Here is a 20,641-nt window from a genome sequence, read left to right as displayed (position 1 = left end):
ATTCTATAAACTACAGACAAAATGTCTCCCAAATTCCAAATAAAAATATTCTCATTTAGAGCATTTATTTGCAGAAAATGAGAAATGGCTGAAAAAACTAAATAGATGCATGCATCTTGGCATCATGTTCTCCTCCACCAGTCTTACCCACTGCTTTTGGATAACTTTATGCCACTCCTGGTGATCATCAATCTTCCTCTTAATTATATTAATTTATTATTTTTATATTTTATAATATATTATTTTTTAATTTGGTAAAATCAAGGAAAATCATCATTTTTTAAGTGGTCTCTTTTTCTCTTATTTTTTTCAGAGCTGTTTATGGTCAACAAAATTGAAATTCAGTTGAGTTAATGACTTCATTGCTATATTTACATATATCAATTATAGATATTAAATAACATGGAATAATAGTCTTTTTTATTTATTTTTTATTTTCATGTATAAATTCCAGGCCTACTTCTAAACAATCTGTATTACTATTATTATTATTATTTTTTTTTTTTTTGTATTTCCTTGTAGGATCTGCAGGCACACTTCATCATGCCAAGCAAGAGTATGCAAAACGAAAAAAAAAATAAAATAAAATAAATTAAAAAAAATAAAAAATAAATAATAGAAGTTTATGCCCCGCCCACCAGAACACACAACCAAGCCAAAACATAGCTCCGCCCCCACGCCCCACACGTAGTACCTCTGGGCCCAAGGGGAGAGGGGAGGGGTGAGGGGGTTTCAGGTGGCAGTGTGTGTGGAGGGGGGAGGGGCTCTAGAAGTGGACCCTCCCCGCGGAGGGCGTCCCGTCCTCCAGGTGCCTCCGCACAGACTTCTGTCTCCTGACCTCTTGACCTCTAGGGTCCACCCCCACCTCAGTGGTGCCCACCAGCGGCTCGCCCTCCGTCCTGCCGCGCAGCGCCTCTCCGTTGGCCACCCTCTCGCCGCTCACCCCAGTAACACTAATGGAGGGGATGGGCCCGACCGGAGGCGAGTCCGGAGAGTCTACACTGTTCTCCTGAGACTCTGAGGGGAGGATGACATCACATATATACATGCGCATGAGATACACACACACATATATACACACACACACATATTAGGCCTGTCACGATATTGATATTGTGTCTTGGAAATCGTGTAATCATGTATATAAATGATAAATTTTGGCAAGAACATTTTATGCCACAGATAATAATTATAAAATAGCAAAAAAAAAAAAAAAAATAGCAGTTACACTCTTTTAAAGAGCAAAAATATTTTAATTAACTATAGTTTAGAAGATAATAATAAAAAAAAAAAAGCAACAGTTTAGGGGTGGCCAATATACAACACAAATATTAATACACCATATTTTTCGCACTATAAGGTGCACTTAAAATCCTTTAATTTTTCCAAAAATAGTCAGTGCATCTTATGTATAAATTCTACTAGTCAGGTATTAAGGAGCAGTAAAGCCACTCCGCTGAAGTAAAGAGTTATGCAGGAGTTTCAGTTTAGTTCTCCAGCACAGAAACTAAAGCAGTATTAGCATTAGCCGCTAACCACGCGATAGCTCTTTCTCCGTTCAGGTGCGAGTATATCAGACCGTAGTCTCTGTGTTTACCGTATTAAAACAAGCTACGTGGGACAAACTGCTAGCTAATAACTTAATCTAAGCTTACTGTAAATAATAAACGGAAGTGCTTTACTCACCCAAATAAACAGATTTCATGAGAGAAATCTGTGTAGATTCACATCCAGCGCTTGTGTGATTTAAAAAAAATTTTTTTTAAAGAGTTATAGTTTAGTTTACTTAACTAAGTTACCTCCCCACTCAGCGGTGAGACCTGCTGCAATTAGAAGGAAACGTGGCAACACCTCTGTTCCTTGCTAGCGTTGCATAATGCAACATATAATCCGATGTACCTTATATATGAGAATAGACCAGAAAATAGACGTTCATCGTGCAATTTATAGTGTGAAAAATATGGTAATCAAATCATATCAACACTGGCCACACATGAAAGCGCACATGTGCGATTTAATTACAAAAACATTAATATATGAGTTTTTTTCCCTCATGAGTCATATCTCACATTTCTTTGGGGTTTTTCTAATGAGAGCTAAAAAGCCTGATTGGTTAAAAAACTTGTGTAAACACAATGAGCAATAATATATATTTCTGACCTCACTCCCATATATTATATAATAAATCAGTAACATAATTATCGTGACAGGCCTAACACAAAACATATGATGGTTGAAATGAACATGAACTTGAAAATAAACTTTAAATCATAGAAAGACAATTTAAATAATAACAATAATCATAATCTGAAAATCATAAGTTTCAAAAGTGACAACAGCAGACGAACAGAACCTAGGGGTCCTTATGAACCTCTCTCACGAGCTGCAATTACTGTGGATCAAGTTAAAGGGAATTAATGGTGTGAAGGCGGCTAAGTGACATTTTGAAACGTAAGGTAGGCATTTGAGTCAACTTGTTTTTTTTTACTTTCTGAAGCGCTGTGTAATTATTATGCAAACACTCGCACCATGATTCAGTGCTCAAAGAAAAATCTTTGCCCGTTTTCAGCGTTAAAGTTTAAAGTTAAAGTAGAGAAATAAAGGGCTGCATGCTGTGCGTAATTGGCACGTTCTTCGGGACATGCCCTAATTAAAGCAGGGCAGCTGAGAGTCAGGACTGAGCTGTAATTACTGGAGTGTGTTTTGCGAGTCAGACAGGCTCTAATGGATGTCAGGCTTGAATATGCCAGCTGCCCGTACCCTGTTTCATCACAGCACAGATTAACACAGCTGTGACCAACCACAGTGCCAAATCCAGCAGCAGATAACTAACCAGATAACAGAAGCAGCTACTGTAGCTTAGGGATAATGCTAACCATCACTGCAGGGTCAGTATCAGTATAACAGGCCTTTTGTGTCCGTAGTGTAAATGTCTAAATTCATACAAAAACACTGTGTAACAATGTTTTTTTACACAATTACTCCAAACAAACAAAAAATATTACAAATAGAGGAACATAAGCCACCACTTTAAAGTACTTTCTGTATATTTTTCTTTAATATGGAGACGAATTTGTTGCAATTTTGCCTGTGTAAGCTGAATATTCTTTTAAGTGGTTATATAACAATTTTCAAATAATTATATATTTTTATTTTTTAAGTTTTAAACACTTAAAAATTAAAGCATTCCAATTATTCATTGAGCTATTTTTATAAAAACACCAATCCATTTAAAAATGTCCAAAAATTCCTATTATTGAAGAAGAAAAAAAAAGAAACGGAAGAGAACGAAGAGGAGGAAGAAGAAGAGGAAAAAGGAGAGGAAAGAAGAAAAGAAGAGAAAGAATTTGAGAAAAGAAGAATGAGAAAAGAATAGCAAAGAAAAAAGAAAGAGGGAAAGGAAGAGGGAAAAAAAGAAAAAGAAGAAAATAAGGAAAGAAGACAAGAAAAAAAGAAACAGAAGAGAAAAGAAAGGATGAGATGAAAAAAAAATATGAGAAAAGAAGAAAAGTAAAAAGAGGAAGAAGTGGAAAAAGAAGAGGAAGATGAGAAAAGAAGGAAAGAAAAGAGAAGAGAAAGAAGAGAAAGAGGGAGAAGAAGTATTAAGTAATATTAATTTTTTTATTATAACATACTTAGCTCGGGTAAAGCTTAACCTTTCCACTCTGTCATGGTAAAATGTAATTAATTGGTAATTAAAATATTTTAGTATTTATGAAATAAGATGCCAATTTTCTCTAAAACATGACATGCATATGAAGTGATTTAACTGGGGAAATATAATTAATGTGTAATCTGCTTTTTTCTGTATTATTTTTCAGTTACGAGACGCTAAAAGGCACAGTATTCTGATAAAGACAGCACAGAGTGAAACGTCGTCGGTATGGAAATGGGAATGCAGATGAGGGCGTGTCTGTGTGGATGTGATATATGATCTGTGATAGAGACAGACAGTGGAATAATGGACTGACTGAATCACATCCCTCAGCAGCACGGTGGTGGTTTGTGATCAGTAAGGTGGGCTCTACAGGAGAAGCCGTGGTCGGGAACCCCCTAAATCAACGTCATCGGGGCAAAAAGAGCAAAAACGAAGCTGCAGATCTACACGGCGAGCGGCCGCCGCGGTAACGGCTACGGCTACAGTTGCCGTGATACGGCGCACGCCGGCTCGCGTCCCTCCTCACCGTGCCGTTTCCAGCGGTGTCCGCGGATAGAAAGACTAGTGACGGCGTTCCTGGAGATCCTGGAGGCGGTGGGCGTGATCTCGACCTGGATAGACCTCGTGCCTTCCTTATTCGACTTCAGAGCCGCTCCTTTCAGCGTGGACTTGATGGCGTTCCCCACCTAAAAGATTGATGCACAAAAACAGAGTTAAGTAGATGAGTAGATCTCATAATTCAAGCAGCTCATAAATGATCTTAGAGAGACGTGACTGTGCTGCAGTGCAATGTGCCAAAACAAATGAACAACAATAAAAAGGCCATAAAAGATCAGGAAAAGCAAAGTCAAAGCATTTGATAAGACTCTGACAACAGACTAAACAAAAGCACTGATTCCAGGCTTGATTGCATGGTTATGGAATGGCATGTGAGCATAGCTTACTAAAGTACTGCACAACAGTGAATTAATGCATTCTAAAGATATAAATAATAATAATAATAATAATAAAAATAAGAATAAGAAGCAAAAGAAAAAAAAAGAAGAAGCAAAAGAAAAAGAAGAAACAAAAAGAAAAAGACGAAACAAAAGAAAAAGAAGGAAAAGAAAAAGAAGCAAAAAGAAGCAAAAGAAGCAAAAGAAGAAGAAGAAAAAGAAAAAGAAGAAAAAGAAAAAGAAGGAAAAAGAAAAAGAAGCAAAAGAAAAAGAAGCAAAAGAAAAAGAAGCAAAAGAAAAAGAAGCAAAAGAAAAAGAAGAAGCAAAAGAAAAAGAAGAGGAAGAAGAAGCAGAAGAAGAAAAAGAAGCAGAAGAAGAAGCAAAAGAAGAAGCAAAAGAAAAAGAAGAAAAACAAGAAAAAGAAGGAAAAGTAAAAGAAAAAGAAGCAGCAGAAGAAGAAAAAGAAAAAGAAGGAAAAGAAAAAAAAGCAGCAAAAGAAAAAGAAAAAAAAGAAAAAGAAGAAGAGGAAGAAGCAGAAGAAGAAGAAAAAGAAGCAGAAGAAGAAGAAGAATAAGAATGGTTGGATTTGCACAATTCCATCAAATGAGGCGGAGAGTGAACCCACTAGCAGGGCTTCTGGGTAAAGCTCCAACTGGGCTCGGTATAACACATCATCCAGAGCTTTGGAGCCCAGCTCTGTCTCTCCATTACATCTGCAGGAAACAGAGAGACCAACAGAATTAAAGAAAAATATATATATTTTTTTTTTCAGTACAAGCTCAGTCCTTGGCGAAATGTTTAGAAAATATGCACGCTTTGGTCTGCGGGACGCGCTGGTGACCAAAGTAAGGTGGATAATCGCTGCAAAAACGAGTAGCTTTTTTTTTATATTTAAGACTGAAAATTGATAAAATAACTTACAGGGCAAAGTGGATTCCTGTGATCAGCTGTACCAGAAACTCTGAGGTCACCATCATTCTGCTGTTGATACCTTTATATCGCCGCATTTGCTGCCTCGGATAGCCGCAGATACAAACCCTAAGGGGGCAAATCAGAACATAGTCAAGAGCATTAAATCAAGTGACTTAAATCAGGTAACACAGGCATAGACTGTGTATAGCTGGACAGAGCATCGTCTCTCTAAAGTGAAGCCACCACAGGTCGGGCGCCCCCTGCTGTTCGGTTGCAGAAAGCTGTGTAACCCCACCTACCCATCCCCATAGGTTTCAATGGCAAAACAGACAACTTTCAATCACATTTTCTTTTCCCCAATATACTGTAATTCTACCTCCATTATTTAAATGCAGCAGCTTTAGTGTAACCTCTGCTTATATTGTTACATTTTTATATCCCCACAGAATTCTTTTTTCAGAATACTTTATTCAGCTCTATTCAAAAAGGTGTGGTTATTGTAAAACGGCTGGTTATGGGCGGGCCCTAATAACAGACCGTCAGCTCCGCTCCGCTCTGCAGCCTGTGACCTCGAGGCAGCCCTCAGGGGCGGGGTTATTCAAATGAGTAGCAGTCTCTCCACAGTCTTTCTCCCTCCTCTGGTCTCTAGATTTTGGCTTCATTTTCATTAAATGAATGGGAACGGAGACACAGCGTCCATCTTTTTTTACAGTCTCTGATCTCAGGTATGAATTCTGTTGTTTGTCTGATTTTAAATTCATCGGGTCTTCACGAAGTCCCCAATTAAAGCCAACCTTTTCCTAACACTCCTGCACAGTGAGACACAGTCATGTGTCCCGTTATCAGCCCTCACAAAAGAGATTGGGAGGGACCTTTGGCCGGCTCAGTATTGTGTTTGAGCACAGCGGCAGAGTGTGTGGTGATCTCTGCTCTCTCTGACCACTGTTTCTCTGACAGCTCAGGCTGTTCAATATGCTCTCTGCTCGGCTGCGCAACACAGATTAAGCTGTTGTAATCAGGGTGGGAAAAGACCAATGGCAGGCCCCGTGCTGGCTCATGGGGCCCAGCAGGAGGCTTGGAGCTGTTCCCAGGTTCAAGTCTTTAAGAGGATCAGAAGGGATAGGAGGAAGAGAGGCTTTAGCTGTGCTGGCCTCCCTGTGCGCCTGACTGTGGATCACTGTGCAGGAGAGGGCGTGCCAAAAGCCAAATATGAGGAAATACTTACTGTACATTTATTGCACAACTTGCCTTTGCTCGTGTGCTGGGTTAAAAATGAGGACATATGGATTTTAAGTATAGTATTAGTATGCATTTCCTTTCTTTCATTATATTTCAAGTTTATTCTGTGTTAATAAATTAAAAATAGTGATATCTTAGCCTGAAATTATCCTTTTATTTGCTGTGTATGAGTGTTTCTTTAGGATATGGTCAAAAGCTATGTTCACATTACCAGGCTGAAGTGACTTAAATCTGATTTGAGATTTTTTCATGGCTGTGTGAACGTGACAAATCCGATTTTTTTCAAATCAGATTTAAGTCATTTTTTAAAAGTGGTCCTAAATCAGATACGTATCAGATCCATGGACATGCGACATGAATGTGAATGGTCTAATTGATGCGGAATTCATGCGTCTTTTTGCTTCAACACATTAGCATTAGAGCTAGCGCTACTTTGCTTCTCTCTCGTACCCACACTCAGTCTCTTGGTGCAGCTGTGCAGCTATAGCTGCAAAAAAACAGCAAAAGCAAACCGCCTGTCCTTTTTTCACCTCCTCGACCTGAGCATGAACTTCAAAGCAGCTGTTTCCTGTTTCTCCACTCCAGCAAAAGATGCTCCACATATGAGATGCTAACTCATCCATTTCCCTTTATAAAGCTACGAGTCTCTCGTCTCTCTAATTTGAGTTTTTTTTGTTGTTGGTGCAGAATGAGACGTTTATACAGGTATTAATGTGAGGCGCATGTGAGACGGTGTTTCAGGGATACAGATTTGTTCACATTACACACAGATACAGATCACTTATATTTAAGAATGTAAACCGTCAAGATACTTAAATCTCAGATGGGATTTGTCTAAGTAAATGATGTGGGGTTGATGCTGCAGTTGGTCTGCAGGTTTAGGTTCAGCAACAGTATGTGCTGAAAGAATGAGGTCAGCTGACTCTACCTGAATATACTGAATATAGACCAGGTTATTCCATCAATAGATTTATTTTTTCTTTTTATTCCAAGAATAACAATATCAGGATTCATGGTGCTGGAATTGTGAAAGAGTTCAGGGTTCAGGGAGCATGAGATCATCATTTTCACACATGGATTGAGAGAGAGTTCACCACAGAGTCCAGATCTTAACCTCATTGAGAATCTTTGGGATGTGCTGGATGGAGAAGAGCTGCTTTGTGCAGTGGTCAGACTCTACCATCATCAATGCTGCAGAGAATGTGTGCTGCAATCAAAGCTAAAGGCGGTGTGTGTGTGTGTGTGTCTAACCTGGAGCTCAGCTGACACAGAGACTGGAGCGACGAGCTGGTGACGTAGCTCAGAGCAGCATTGTAGCACAGCAGCAGAAAAGTTAGCACTTCAAACCTAAGACAGAATTAGAGATCGTTAAGCTCAGGCACGGTAAAGCATCAATCATACATCTTTAAGGCTGTCCCTGAAGGTCAATGAGTTGAGTCACGCGTCAAGAGACTCTTCACTCAAGCACTGTTATTTAAATGCATATACAGCTCTGGAAAAAAATAGGAGAGCACTTAAAATGATGAGTTTTTGATTTTACCAAATTGAAAACCTCTGGAACATAATCAAGAGGAAGATGGATCATTACAAGCCATCAAACCAAGCTGTGGCATAAAGTTATCCAAAAGCAGTGTGTAAGACTGGTGGAGGAGAACATGATGCCAAGATGCATGAAAACTGGGATTTAAAACCAGGGTTATTCAAACAAATATTGATTTCTGAACTTTAAAAACTTTATGAATATAAACTTGTTTTCTTTGCATTATTTGACGCTTGAAAGCTCTGCATCTTTTTTATTATTTCAGTCATTTCTCATTTTCTGTAAATAAATGCTTTAAACGACAATATTTTTATTTGGAATTTGGGAGAAATGTTGTCTGTAGTTTATAGAATAAAACAACAATGTTCATTTTACTCAAACATAAACCTATAAATAGCAAAATCAGAGAAACTGATTCAGAAACTGAACTCTGAACTGATTTTTTTCCAGAGCTGTATTTCTTTTTTTTAATTATTATTCTTAATTTTATGTTGTAGAAAATAGAACTAGAAGACTGCTATTACTAGTCTTGACAACAAATTGTTTATTCCATACTTTTCATACTTTTTCAGACCTGAAAATGTGTCAAATTAAAATGCCATACATATGCAGGGTTCCTACGCAAGTATGAAAATCTATCTGCAATTTATATATTGAATTATATGCAGATGTCTTGTATTAATTTTTTAAATGCTTGTATATATGTTCCCCAGACTGCTGCATTTGACTCTGAAGCTAATGCGAATGGAGAGATAGTCCATTAAGCCTCAGTACTGATAGTCAGGACCTAAAGGACCCCACCACAACCACACAACCACACAACACGCACAGCAACACACAGGCCACGGCCTGCATAAACAGTCCTCATTGATGCGTTAATAATAGATGGAGCAAATGAAAGCGTTCAGTGAAAATGATGAATGTTTGATGAGCAGCCACACCTGTTCTGTGCCGTAAACGTCTCTCTCTGGAGGTGGGGTCCACTGTAAACAACTCGGCTCAGGCCGTGATTGGCCAGAGCTCCTTCGGTTAAGGCCATGGAACCAATCGCAGAGGGCTGGCAGAAGGAAGGAACACAGTGTTTTAAAATGACTTTAAGAGCTCTAGAGTCGGACATTACTGGAAAAACAGAGAGTGAGAAAGAACATGTTCACTAAACCTACCTCATGGTATACTGATGGCTTGGATAACGAGGGGACGGTGAAGGTCAATATTCTGCTTTGACCATCTTTATCAACTATTTCCTGCAAAAATAAAGTTAAAACAGATGAGAATTATCATTTTTAAATGATTTAATCAATTCATTCATAAATATGTGTTTATTTTGGCATAGGTGAATGATGAGTCTGGTGCACTTATGAGCAGACGAGCCAGCAAATAAGATAATTACCGTATTTTACGCAATATAAGGCGCACTTAAAATGCTTTAAGTTTCCCAATTTGCTCCTTATAATCCGGACGCTTTACGTATGAATTTTACCAGTCAGGTATTAAGGAGCAGTAAAGCCACTCACAGCTGAAGTACAGCATTTTAAGGTTGAGTTTCTGTGAAGTTTCTCCAGCACTAAGGCTAGGTGCAGCAACATTAGCATTACCATTAGCCAATAACCGCAGCGCTAGCTTTTTTGTCGATCAGAGGGGAGTATATTGGAATAAACACACATATAAGCCCTATCCGGATGGAATTAGTGATTAAACTCCTGCATCCAGACTACAATTGAAAAAAACAGGAGGACCAGTGAGTTTTGTTTTTTTGCTCTCTCTCTGTCACGTGACATCACATTCAGTAGATCCTCCATTTCCACTCGCTGTTGTGTTTTTACATGGATCTCCGTGGAAACACCTGCCCAAAGTATAATTATGGTGCGTGGCAGTGGACAAATATCTATTTTATTAAACTCTAAATGAAGAAACTGAGTTTAGAGTTCAGCGAAAAACAGTAGATAATGAAGCCTGTAATTATTCAAGTGTCTTTTTAGATTAAAAACGTGTACATGGTCGTTCCGGATGGGAATAAAATCACAGAGGACCCTCCGCATAGGGCTTAAGGCACCTCAAAAACACATTCTGTAGTATCTGATTCTAGCTCAGGTTTCAGTAAACGTACTGTACATACTGTACTTCCTTAACTCAGTTAACTGTCACATGCGCTCAGTCATCACAAAGAAACAATGACCAGCCAGTCTGACCTGTTCAACCACAGAAGCCTTCAGCCTTCAGAAAATCAACACCACCTCCCCACCCATGACTACTACAGTACTTTAACTCCTTTACTCCACATCTAAAAGCCTGAAATGTGAGGAACCACCAGAACCAGACGTGCACGTGTTGCTGCAGTCAGTGCTTTGGTATTTCCAAGACACACAAACTCAACTGGATATGCAACCGAGACACGGCTTCTGTTCAGATTTCAACAGATTTCAACAGTCCTCTGAAGCACTGGTGCAACTGCTAATCTCTGGCTAATGCCTTGCAAAATCGTGCATGCTGAACACCAACCCAAACAATGGCTCTTTGTATCTGAACTGAAACCCCACAGAAGGAGGCTCCCCCTCCAGGGCACCGTGCGCTATTATGGCCAGCCAAGTGTGTGGCCCAGAGGCCAGCGGATCCACAAAATACAAACTGACAGCAAGTGTGTGTGTGTGTGTGTGTGTATATATGTGTGTGTGAGCGAGAGAGAGAGAGACAGAATCTCTCCCAAGACGCCGAAGACTGATTGGATGCTTGTGTGTATTTGTGACTATAACACATCCGCATTTGGCCTTTATCTGACACGAGGCACCCATTGGCCCGCAGTCCCCAGGGCATGCAGGCGATCGCAGAGCCGATAATGTCAGGATGATTAACGCCCCCAGACACAGCGGATAGCGCTTGATTGGCAGATGACCTACTCTGTTATTCAGGGTTCTGGGGAGATGAGAAGGTGGAGGAGTGATTATAAAAGGCCCCAGACAGAGACACCCCTTCTGGGCTTCCTCCAACTCCTTCTCCTGCCTACAGACCTTCCAGCTGCACTAACCTTAAATCAGCACTAGTGCATCTCAAAATAATAATAATAATAATTAAAAAAATTACTTTATTTTAGGAATTCAGTTCAAAATGTAAAACTCATATATTATATAGATGTATTACACACAGATTGATCTATTTTAGGCGTTTATTGAATCCAATGAAAACACAAAAAATGTGTCTCAGAAAAAATTGTGGGCAGTGTGCCAAGTCCTGCTGGAAAATGAAATCCGCACCTCCATAAAAAGTAGGCCAGTAGAAGGAAGCATGAAGCGCTGTAAGATTTTCCAGGAAAACACAATATACTATACTTGTAAATCAAAAGGAGCAGAGTCTAGAGGAAGAGTGGAGAGACACACAGTCTAAACTGGTTGAGGTCTAGTGTGAAGTTTCCACCAATCAGTGATGGTTTGGAGGATTTCATTTTCCAGCAGGACTTGGCAGACCGCCCACACTGCCAAAAGTACCAACTGGTCTTAAATAATATTCTAATTTTTTGAGACACTGTATATTAGTTTCACATTTTGAACTGAATTACTGAAATAAAGTAACTTTTCAATAACATTCTAAAATCCAAGTGTCTACAGACATCCCTTAGTAATTAATAAACTCAGCTACTGTAAGACACTGGAATAATCTCACTCTAATAAAAAGCACTGCCAACAGAACAGAGACAAGGAACACAATGTAAATAAGCCTAAGTGATTTAATGTGGTTTAATCTTAGTTATTTGAAGTGCGTAATGCCTGTAGTTAATGAATGTACAGACTCAATAGAAGAGGACGCTCTGAGAGCCTAAGGTCATCATGCCCAGCATGCCAAACATCTATACTAAAAGGGTATAAAGCTCCCCAGCCCTGGGCTTAGAGGCAGTGGAACAGTGTCTTCTGGAGTGATGAAGCTTAATCCACCTTAATCCATGTTCTCACATCAAATGTTCAGCATCTCATCTAACCCTCCTATTGTGCGTTTCCCATGTTAACTATTCTTGAAATGGACTGGCTTAATGTTCACACCCAAAATGACACTTGAAACTATATTTTTTGCACTATAAGGTGAAAAACTTAAAATTCTTTAATTTTCCCAAAAGCAGTATATATGTATAATTTTTAAGTCAGGTATTAAAGAACAGTTAAGAAAGATAGGCAATATGATGGAGAGGATGCCAAGTGGTCCAGCTTGCCATCAGCTGCCAGAGCCCCGAGAGAGCACAATTGGTCTTGCACTCTCTCTCTGGGTGGGTACAGTAGATTGCGCTCTTTCCCCTCATCACTCCTAGGGTGATGTTGATCAGCACAAGACTGCGTCTGTGAGCTGATGTATCAGAACAGAGTCGCTACGCTTTCCTCCGAGCGTTAGAGAGTTGATGCTGCTCGGCAATGCTGCATCAGCAGCAGTTCAAAAAGAGGCGGAGTCTGACTTCAAATGTGTCGGAGGAGGCGTGCGCTAGTTTTCCCTCCTGTCTTGTGTTGTGACATCACTAGTGTCAGGGGGATATACAGCTGAGTAGCAGCTGAATGGGAGGGAAATTGGCATAACTAAACCGAAAGCAGCACTTAATCAGTTTGGATTCAAATGTCAAAAAGTCAAATGTTCAGTGTTTTGATTTCCTCAAATTCTGAAAATCAGAAGAAACCAGACAGGGCAAGGCAGAAAATAAGACATTTTAAAGCAATAATGCAATTTGTGCTTTGTGCAAACAAACGTCTTTAATAATAATTATTAACAGTATCAGTCTCTTAAATAAACCAAAATTAAGATGCAGGTAAAGGTGAATGCAATTTTAATACATGTGTGCAAGCAACAATATATGTGAAATAGGGCTGCAACGATTAGTCGATATAATCGACCATGGTGATTATTTCAATTTGTCGACTACAAATTTCATTGTCGACTAATCGTTAATTTATAACAGTACTGCATTACACAATGTGCTGGGGACAGAAGAAGCTTGGTCTGTGTCTCCAAAAGTGCCCAATCACAACAGATGTATACATATTTATTCACTAAATATCAGTACTCTCCATGTTTAAACAACATGTGGACATATAAATGCCTTTTCTAAATCTCATGTTTATTTAGCTCTGTTTTTTTTTTTGTTGTTGTTTTTGGAGATGGAGAAAAAAAGAAGGTGGAAAGGTGGAGGAGTTCTGTATACAGATGCTTCAACACTTAAGACCCACTGACCAGGTTGTAGATGCCGAGCAGGAGGGCTTCGATGCAGCCGCTGCAGTGGGGGTCCCGGCCAGCGCTGACCGACAGGTAACTCCACACCAGCTCAGGCAGGAACTGCAGGGTGAAGCGCTGGAGACGAGGCTCCCCGCTGCGGTAGAACTCAAAGAGCTGGTGACATACTGGCTCCAGGAGCTGCGAGACAGAGAGAAGGAGGGAGGGAGGGAGAGAGGAAGAGAAGGATGACTAAGGCTTTACATCCTATTTCATCCTACATCACACAGGCTTATATAAGCACAACATGCCTTTCAAACCTGTAACCTTCCCACACAAAAAGCCAGGAGTCTAGTAATTTGTCTTCTCCGTTCTGTACACAATGGTTCCCGGCAGCCCACACTGAAGCACCGAGGTCACGCCACACTACAGTTCCTCACAATCACCCACAGGATGCTCAGCGTGTCGTGATGCGTCGCATACGGTTCACCGTGGGCCACCTTTGAACACCGTGAGGCTAGAGAGCCGTCTGGCACTCCTCAGCTCCTGAGGGTCAGACAGCTGCTAACTGTGATGAGACCAGCGTTCTGCATTCAAACACTCTCAGCAAGGTCAAGATACCTTATGTCCTTATTTTTCCTTTGATATATTTGAAGGAAAATGTCTTGCTTTACTTAGAACAAGATTTATTGTTGATTAATGTAGAAAATATTAGTATAATATTAAAACAATGGATATAAACAGTTATATTTTAATACATGACAAATAATGATTTTAATATATTTTACAAAATATAGGACACATTCTCATTCAGCATTTCTCAGAAATGTGGGATATATATATAAAAAAAAAATAAGTCATAAATAAAAAAATAGTTTATTCTGCTTTTGTTGGAGTAACTGTCTCTACTGTCCAGTAAAGGCTTTCTATACTAGATTTTGTAACACTGCTGTAAGGATCTGATTGCATGCAGCAACAAGAATTTCATTTAGGATAAGCCAAAACCAGCACATCCCAAACTCCTCAGCTAACACAAAATGTACTGCAGACCTGGCAACCTTGATAGAATTTTATAAGTAATTTTATTATTGGCCTATAGCCTGCTAGCACTGCTGGAACAGCATTAGCATTGCTTGTCGTGTTAAAACAAGCTATGTGGTACGAACCACTAGCTAATACCGCCTTGGCTTACCAGAACACTCAGGGTTCCTCAGTGTAGCGCTGTCGGGCAGCTAAATTAACTAGATTAACGAAACGAGATTATGTAAATAAAAGTCTAAATCAGCATTAGATTAGATTAGATTCAATTACATTAGAAAAAGGTGTCAACCACTTAAAAATTACAACAATATTCAGTGAATAATCATAATTAAAATCGTGATTATTTTATTTATTATATTTATCTATTATATAAAAAAAAATGGCTTTAACATAAGAACATTACACATTACACAAAATGCCCACATGTTGGTACAGGTCTTCTGAAATCATTGGAGTAACTAGCTCTACAGGAAGGCTTTCTACTAGATTATAAAGCATTGCTGTGAGGATCTGACTGCATTCAGCCACAAGAATCATTAGTAAGATCCACATATTGGATGATCAACACCCCTCCTCATCCTGTACTCAACAACATATTGGACGAAGTACAATCATTTCAGAGAAGTTGCTGTGCTGGGGGATTTATAGTCCTCTAACCTATCCCTGGCATTAGGCAGGGTGCTAACAGGTTTGTTTTTATCATCTTTATAGATATTCCTATTCTATTGGCAAAAGTGCAGCAACAGCCATCATGGTCAGTTTTATTATGTGGGAAGAAGAATGATCTAATGCGGCCATGCCTACATGCATGATTGTGTTACAGCCTGTTTTAAACAGTGTGTGTGTGTGTGTCACTGCAGATGGTGTGCTAGTGGATGCTGGTGTGACAGACTCTCGCAGTGGTTGGGTCTGTGTTTAGGCCACAGGATCAAGCACAGATTAAAAACAGTTTTGCCCTGAGAACCCCAGCTGATGCCAGTCTGGAGAGAGCAGACTGTTCACCAGCCTCCCTCTATCTATCTCTCTTCTCTTTCTCTCTCGATCTCTCTCTCTCTTAGGCCCTGTCCCATTTTCCCCCTTGGCCCAATCCCTTAGCCGTGAGCCTATGCTTAGCACTTTCATGGCTAGAGGAAAAGTGGCCTTGAAGCCTAACAAAATTTGGAACACTCTTTTATATAAAAAAAAAAATAAATAAATAAATATTATTATTATTATTATTAATAATAAAAACAGTTGAATTTGAGGTTAAAAAAGTAATATTTAAAGAAAAGACGCATGGTATGGCCTTTTTAGAATAAAGTTGTAATATCTTGAGAATAAAGTTTTAATATTTTGAAAATTAAGTAATTATTTCATTATTAAGACATATTTCGATATTAGTCATAATATTTCAGGAACACATACAGTACCAGTCAAACGTTTGGACACATTTGCATTATTGTTCTTTATTTGTTTTAGGTACTATATTGAAGATTTAATATTAAACACTTAAAAACTATAGAACTAAGAAATACAGATGCAAATATATATATATATATATATTATTTATTTTTTATTTTTCCTCTTTGCTTTTACTTTTTGGGTGGTGGGATGTAGGAGGGGTTTGTTAATTAATAAATAATAAAGTATTTTTAGACCTCCAAAGAGGGGGGGTGGTGGCAGGCAAAAGAAAAAAAAAAAAAAAAAAAAAAAAAAAGCTAGCTTAACACTGCATATATATGTTCTGACTTCAGTATTAATCTACAATATCGAAAAAATTAAAATAACAAAAAACATTAAATAAGAAGTGGTGTGTTTTTGACTGGTACTGCATTTTAACTTTACATGCTGCAAAATTAAGAGAGAAATTGAATTGTTACAGAGCTCCTAAAGCGACATGGTGTATTTTTTTTTTAAGTATATATAAAAATAAAAGCAGTTGAAATTGAGAAAAATTTAATAAATATAGAAAATACGTACAGTATGGCATTTTGAGAATAAAGTCTTAATATTTTGAGGACAAAAGTCGTGATATTTCAATCGTAATACGTCAAACATTTAGACCAAAAATAAATAAATAAATAAATACACAAATGTCCCTTCAGGGGCTCCGTAGATTGTCCCTGGCCAAGTGTTGGAAAATATGTCCTTCCATGATGTGACGTCATAAGCAACCCAAACACAGATGAGTTCTGACAGAGGTGAGAGACAGAGTGAAACCCCTGAGGCATAAAAAAAGTAAAGGATGAAGGTCAAGACTCACATCACTGTAATTCTCCCGGATAACTTTATAAACTGCAGGAACCAGCAAGGCCTTTTCCTTCAGAGACGAAGCGTAGCTGGAGATGGCCGTCTCTGGAAGCGTCTGCAACCAAGCACAAAGTGGTTGAAGGTCAGAGACAGAATAACATTTACACATCCTGCAATAACAGTCTGGAGGGGAGGGAAAAGCGACGGCGCTGAGGGACACTTTCACAAGCACGTCTGATTGACTGCCTGTTCTGATTAACAAGCACAATGACAAATCACTGTGGCAAATTATACACTTATCATCATATATATTTACACAGGCACACACAGAGAAAAGGTACGTTATTTCAGTAACTCAGTTCAAAATGTGGAACTCCTAAATTATATAGAGTAATCTATTTTAAGTGTTTATTCCTTTTATTGTTGATGATTTTGCCAAAAATCAGTGTCTCAGAAAATTGAATTATTATATAAAGACCAATTAGTACTTTTGGCAGTGTGGGCAATGTGCCAAGTCCTGCTGGAACATGAAATCCACATCTCTAAAAACAAGTTTTCAACAGAGGGAAGCATGAAGTGCTGTAAGATTTTGCGGGAAAACAAAGCTGCACTGACTTTAGACTTGATAATAAAACACAGTGGATCAACACCAGCAGATATCAGACATGTCTCTCCAAACCATCACTGATTGGTGGAAACTTCACACAAGACCTCAAGCAGCTTGGACTGTGTGTCTCTCCACTCTTCCTCCAGACTCTGATTCCTCCCTTGATTTGCAAATGAAATGTAAAATTCTAAAAAGTTCATACCAGGAATAAAAACTCAGCCACCACTTATTTTGAAAATGCAGCCAACACAGAATCAAACTGCAGAACAGAATAATAGCGAACAGAATAAAAATATGGTGGTGGTGTGCCGAATTCAGCACCCAGTCAAGAAAAGCACCCTTCTTTGTGATGTTTGTAAACGTGACTGAGATAACCACATCTTTTGGCACTCATTTTTATGCAAGTTAAAGCGTTTTAAAAATACTGTGTACGTGCTCCCGAGAGAGGGTGCTTTTCATGGCGGGGGTGCTGAATTCGACACAACACCGGCAAGCCCACAGAGCAGTGAGTAATGACGTAATTTATAAGGCTGCTTATGAGCTGCAAAACTATCGTTTTTATGTCTGCAACATCAGAATATTTTGACGGCACCCCGGTTGAGAAACATTAAGTCTAGGCCAGATATTTTCCAAGCCATTATGTGGCAGCCACAAAAAAAAATTAAGTGTAATGGGATGGAATGCTACAGACTAGTACTTGTAGTTGTTGAACCCAATTGCAGAACAGTTTAATTCAAAGCAGGTAAACCCATGAAGAAAGGGAAAAATAAATAAATAAATAAATAAACAAACACACCGCTCCTCACATGGGATCGAACCTGTGTTGTCAAGGTCACGACCCAATACACTACCACTGCCCTAGTTAGTGAATTGGGAGATAGGGAGCCCAAGAACGGGCGGAAAAACGAGAACGGACAGTAACAAAAGTCACGCTGAGTGGAAGGGATTTTAGAAGGATGAAGTTTCAGTAAAGCACAGCCAGTGTGGTCTCCCACTCCCTCCCTCCTTTCCCTTCTCTCTTCACTTCAGACATCCTCCCACCATTCAGCAGGGCTTCCACCTCAGCCTACGTGACAATGGAGAGGGTGCTCTGCCAAACACTTCAGCAGGAATAAACACTTGAGGAGGTGCGTGTGTGCATGTTAATGATAGAGAGTGAGGGGGACGGACAGAAAGACAAAAGGAAATACAGACAGAGATGCAAAAAGAGAGGAAGAGAGGGAGAGAGAGAGAGAGAGAGAGAGAGAGAGAGAGAGAGAGAGAGAGACTGACAGAGAAAAGGCATGCTGAACACTGTCGGTGTTTCTGTTGGAGGAGACTGATTGATATGCTTCAGGCAGAGCCGTTGCTACACCCATCTGTCCCCACTCCTCAAACAGAACGTGAACATGAGGAAAAAGAAAGATCAAAATATATGCCACAAATTTGGCTATTTGTGGCATACACTTGATTTTATACAGGGGTTGCACAATGAAACTGAAACACCTGGTTTTAGAGCACAATAATTGATTGTGGTGACGGACAGTTCTGGTGGAAACAGGAGAGTTGAGGTGCAGATTGAATTCTGCGTGATTTGATCAGCCGTGGTTTTATGTTTTTTGGATACAATCCGGGTTAGCACCCGAACATCCCTTTCAGACAGCTTCCTCTTACAGCGTCCACAGTTAATCCTGTTGGATGTGGTTGGTCCTTCTTGGTGGTATGCTGACATTACCCTGGATACCGTGGCTCTTGATGCATCACAAAGACTTGCTGTCTTGGTCACAGATGCTCCAGCAAGACGTGCACCAGCAATTTGTCCTCTTTTGAACTCTGGTATGACACACATAATGTTATAGTGTGCATTGCAATATTTTAAGAGCAAAACTGTGCTCTTACTCTGCTAATTGAACCTTCACACTCTTCACGCTCTTACTGGTGCAATAATGTGCAATTAATGAAGAATAAAGCCTCTAGACTGCTCCAATTTAGCCATGAAACCTCCCACACTAAAATGATGACAGGAGTTTCAGTTTCATTGTCCAACCCCTGTATGTCTAGATGGAGTACAGTTTTCAAAGGTTATATCATATATATGTTATTTTGCACGGGTGACGAGATGGTATTTTGTCATGTGTTATAAGGGGTCTGTGTTAGTTTTGAATGACCTATGCAGTAGATTGTCTGATTTGATCTTGAGTTGTGGTTGTAGATTGTCCATCTTGACTAGGGTTGCACCGAAACAGATACCGATACTGTATCTGTATCGGCGCCGATACTGACACTTAAATACAGTATCGGTATCGGCAATGGGTATTGGTCGATACTATTTTCGGGTTTGTAATGCGGGAGTAAAAAATAGCAGGGTAAACAGTGCAGGCTCTTTAAGAAACACTGCACATATATCTTGTAATAAAGAATAAAAATAGAAAATCTGAAAAGCGCCTAACGATTTTCCTGTTTTTTACCATATTTTGATCATTACATGTTCAATTGAATAATTTTAAGTCGACAACAGGAGCTTCTTGTCAATCATTATCTACTGCAGCCAATCATCTTAACAGATCTTTCAAAAAAGGCGGAAACTATGGAGCAGCCAATCAGGTCATTATATCTTATTCAGGATAAAACAGTTGGTATCAGTTGGTAAAAGCTGGTATCGGTAGGGAAAAAGTGGTATCGGTGCATCCCTAATCTTAACAATTGCTTAATTTCATGCAGTTTATTGCTAAGCTCTTGGTCCCACTTTTCTTGATGGAAAATAAGAAAAACATTGTAGGAGGGGATCAAAAACAAACAACAAAAACAAAAATGTATGACTGACCTTAAACTCAGATAACCATTCCTCCACTACACCTTGATCCATGGCCAGCATCGCTCTTCATCTGGTACGAGGAAATATCAATCTGCAGAGAACAAGAAACCATCGGGTCACTCATCACCTCACAGAACAACGATGTCCAATAAACACTATCATGAGAGATGGCTGAAATTTCTAAGCTTGAAGAGAAGTTTGATTCTTTTTCTGTCTGCCTTAATTAGTGTAATAAACATATAGCGTGAAAATGGTTCACTTCACATATTTGCAACAACCACCCCCTGCAAAAACTACATCTAAAATAAAACTGCATTATTATTTTATGTAAAATTACTGCTTTATATGTTGGTCTTTCTAAAATATTAAGTAGCAAAACATTTAAAAAAAAGTTTTAACATGTTTTTTTTTTTTTTTTTTATGAAAAACGAGTTAATTATCCTAATTGAACCATTTCCATTATTAGGTAAGGAACACCACTGATTGCACTTAATAATGATTATATTGA

At 39.0% G+C, this 20,641-nt stretch overlaps 1 protein-coding gene across 5 annotated transcripts in view; it reads right to left on the bottom strand.

The window, feature by feature from the left end:
• Nucleotides 1-20,641, bottom strand: part of fam126a (family with sequence similarity 126 member A) — a 58,482-nt gene that overhangs the window by 7,452 nt on the left and 30,389 nt on the right. For 3 of the 5 annotated variants that reach the window (XM_022668100.2, XM_022668099.2, XM_022668098.2), the window contains exons 2-10: nt 20,143-20,224; nt 16,746-16,847; nt 13,484-13,663; nt 9,448-9,528; nt 9,226-9,341; nt 7,996-8,091; nt 5,515-5,631; nt 5,219-5,306; nt 4,185-4,344 (exon numbers count right to left, since the gene is read on the bottom strand). In XM_022668100.2, the coding sequence (XP_022523821.2) occupies nt 4,185-4,344; nt 5,219-5,306; nt 5,515-5,631; nt 7,996-8,091; nt 9,226-9,341; nt 9,448-9,528; nt 13,484-13,663; nt 16,746-16,847; nt 20,143-20,193 (991 nt within the window). In that variant the 5' untranslated portion in view covers nt 20,194-20,224. Of the gene's footprint in view, nt 1-694; nt 1,018-4,184; nt 4,345-5,218; nt 5,307-5,514; nt 5,632-7,995; nt 8,092-9,225; nt 9,342-9,447; nt 9,529-13,483; nt 13,664-16,745; nt 16,848-20,142; nt 20,225-20,641 lie in introns of all 5 variants that reach the window. The other 2 variants (XR_007438159.1, XM_049475724.1) reach the window with 2 other exon arrangements.

This window comes from Astyanax mexicanus, chromosome 3 (genome assembly GCF_023375975.1).
Source record: "Astyanax mexicanus isolate ESR-SI-001 chromosome 3, AstMex3_surface, whole genome shotgun sequence".
NCBI lineage: Eukaryota > Metazoa > Chordata > Actinopteri > Characiformes > Acestrorhamphidae > Astyanax > Astyanax mexicanus.
The sequence above is the reverse complement of the archived record's forward strand: the minus strand, read 5'-3'. Positions and strand labels throughout refer to the sequence as shown.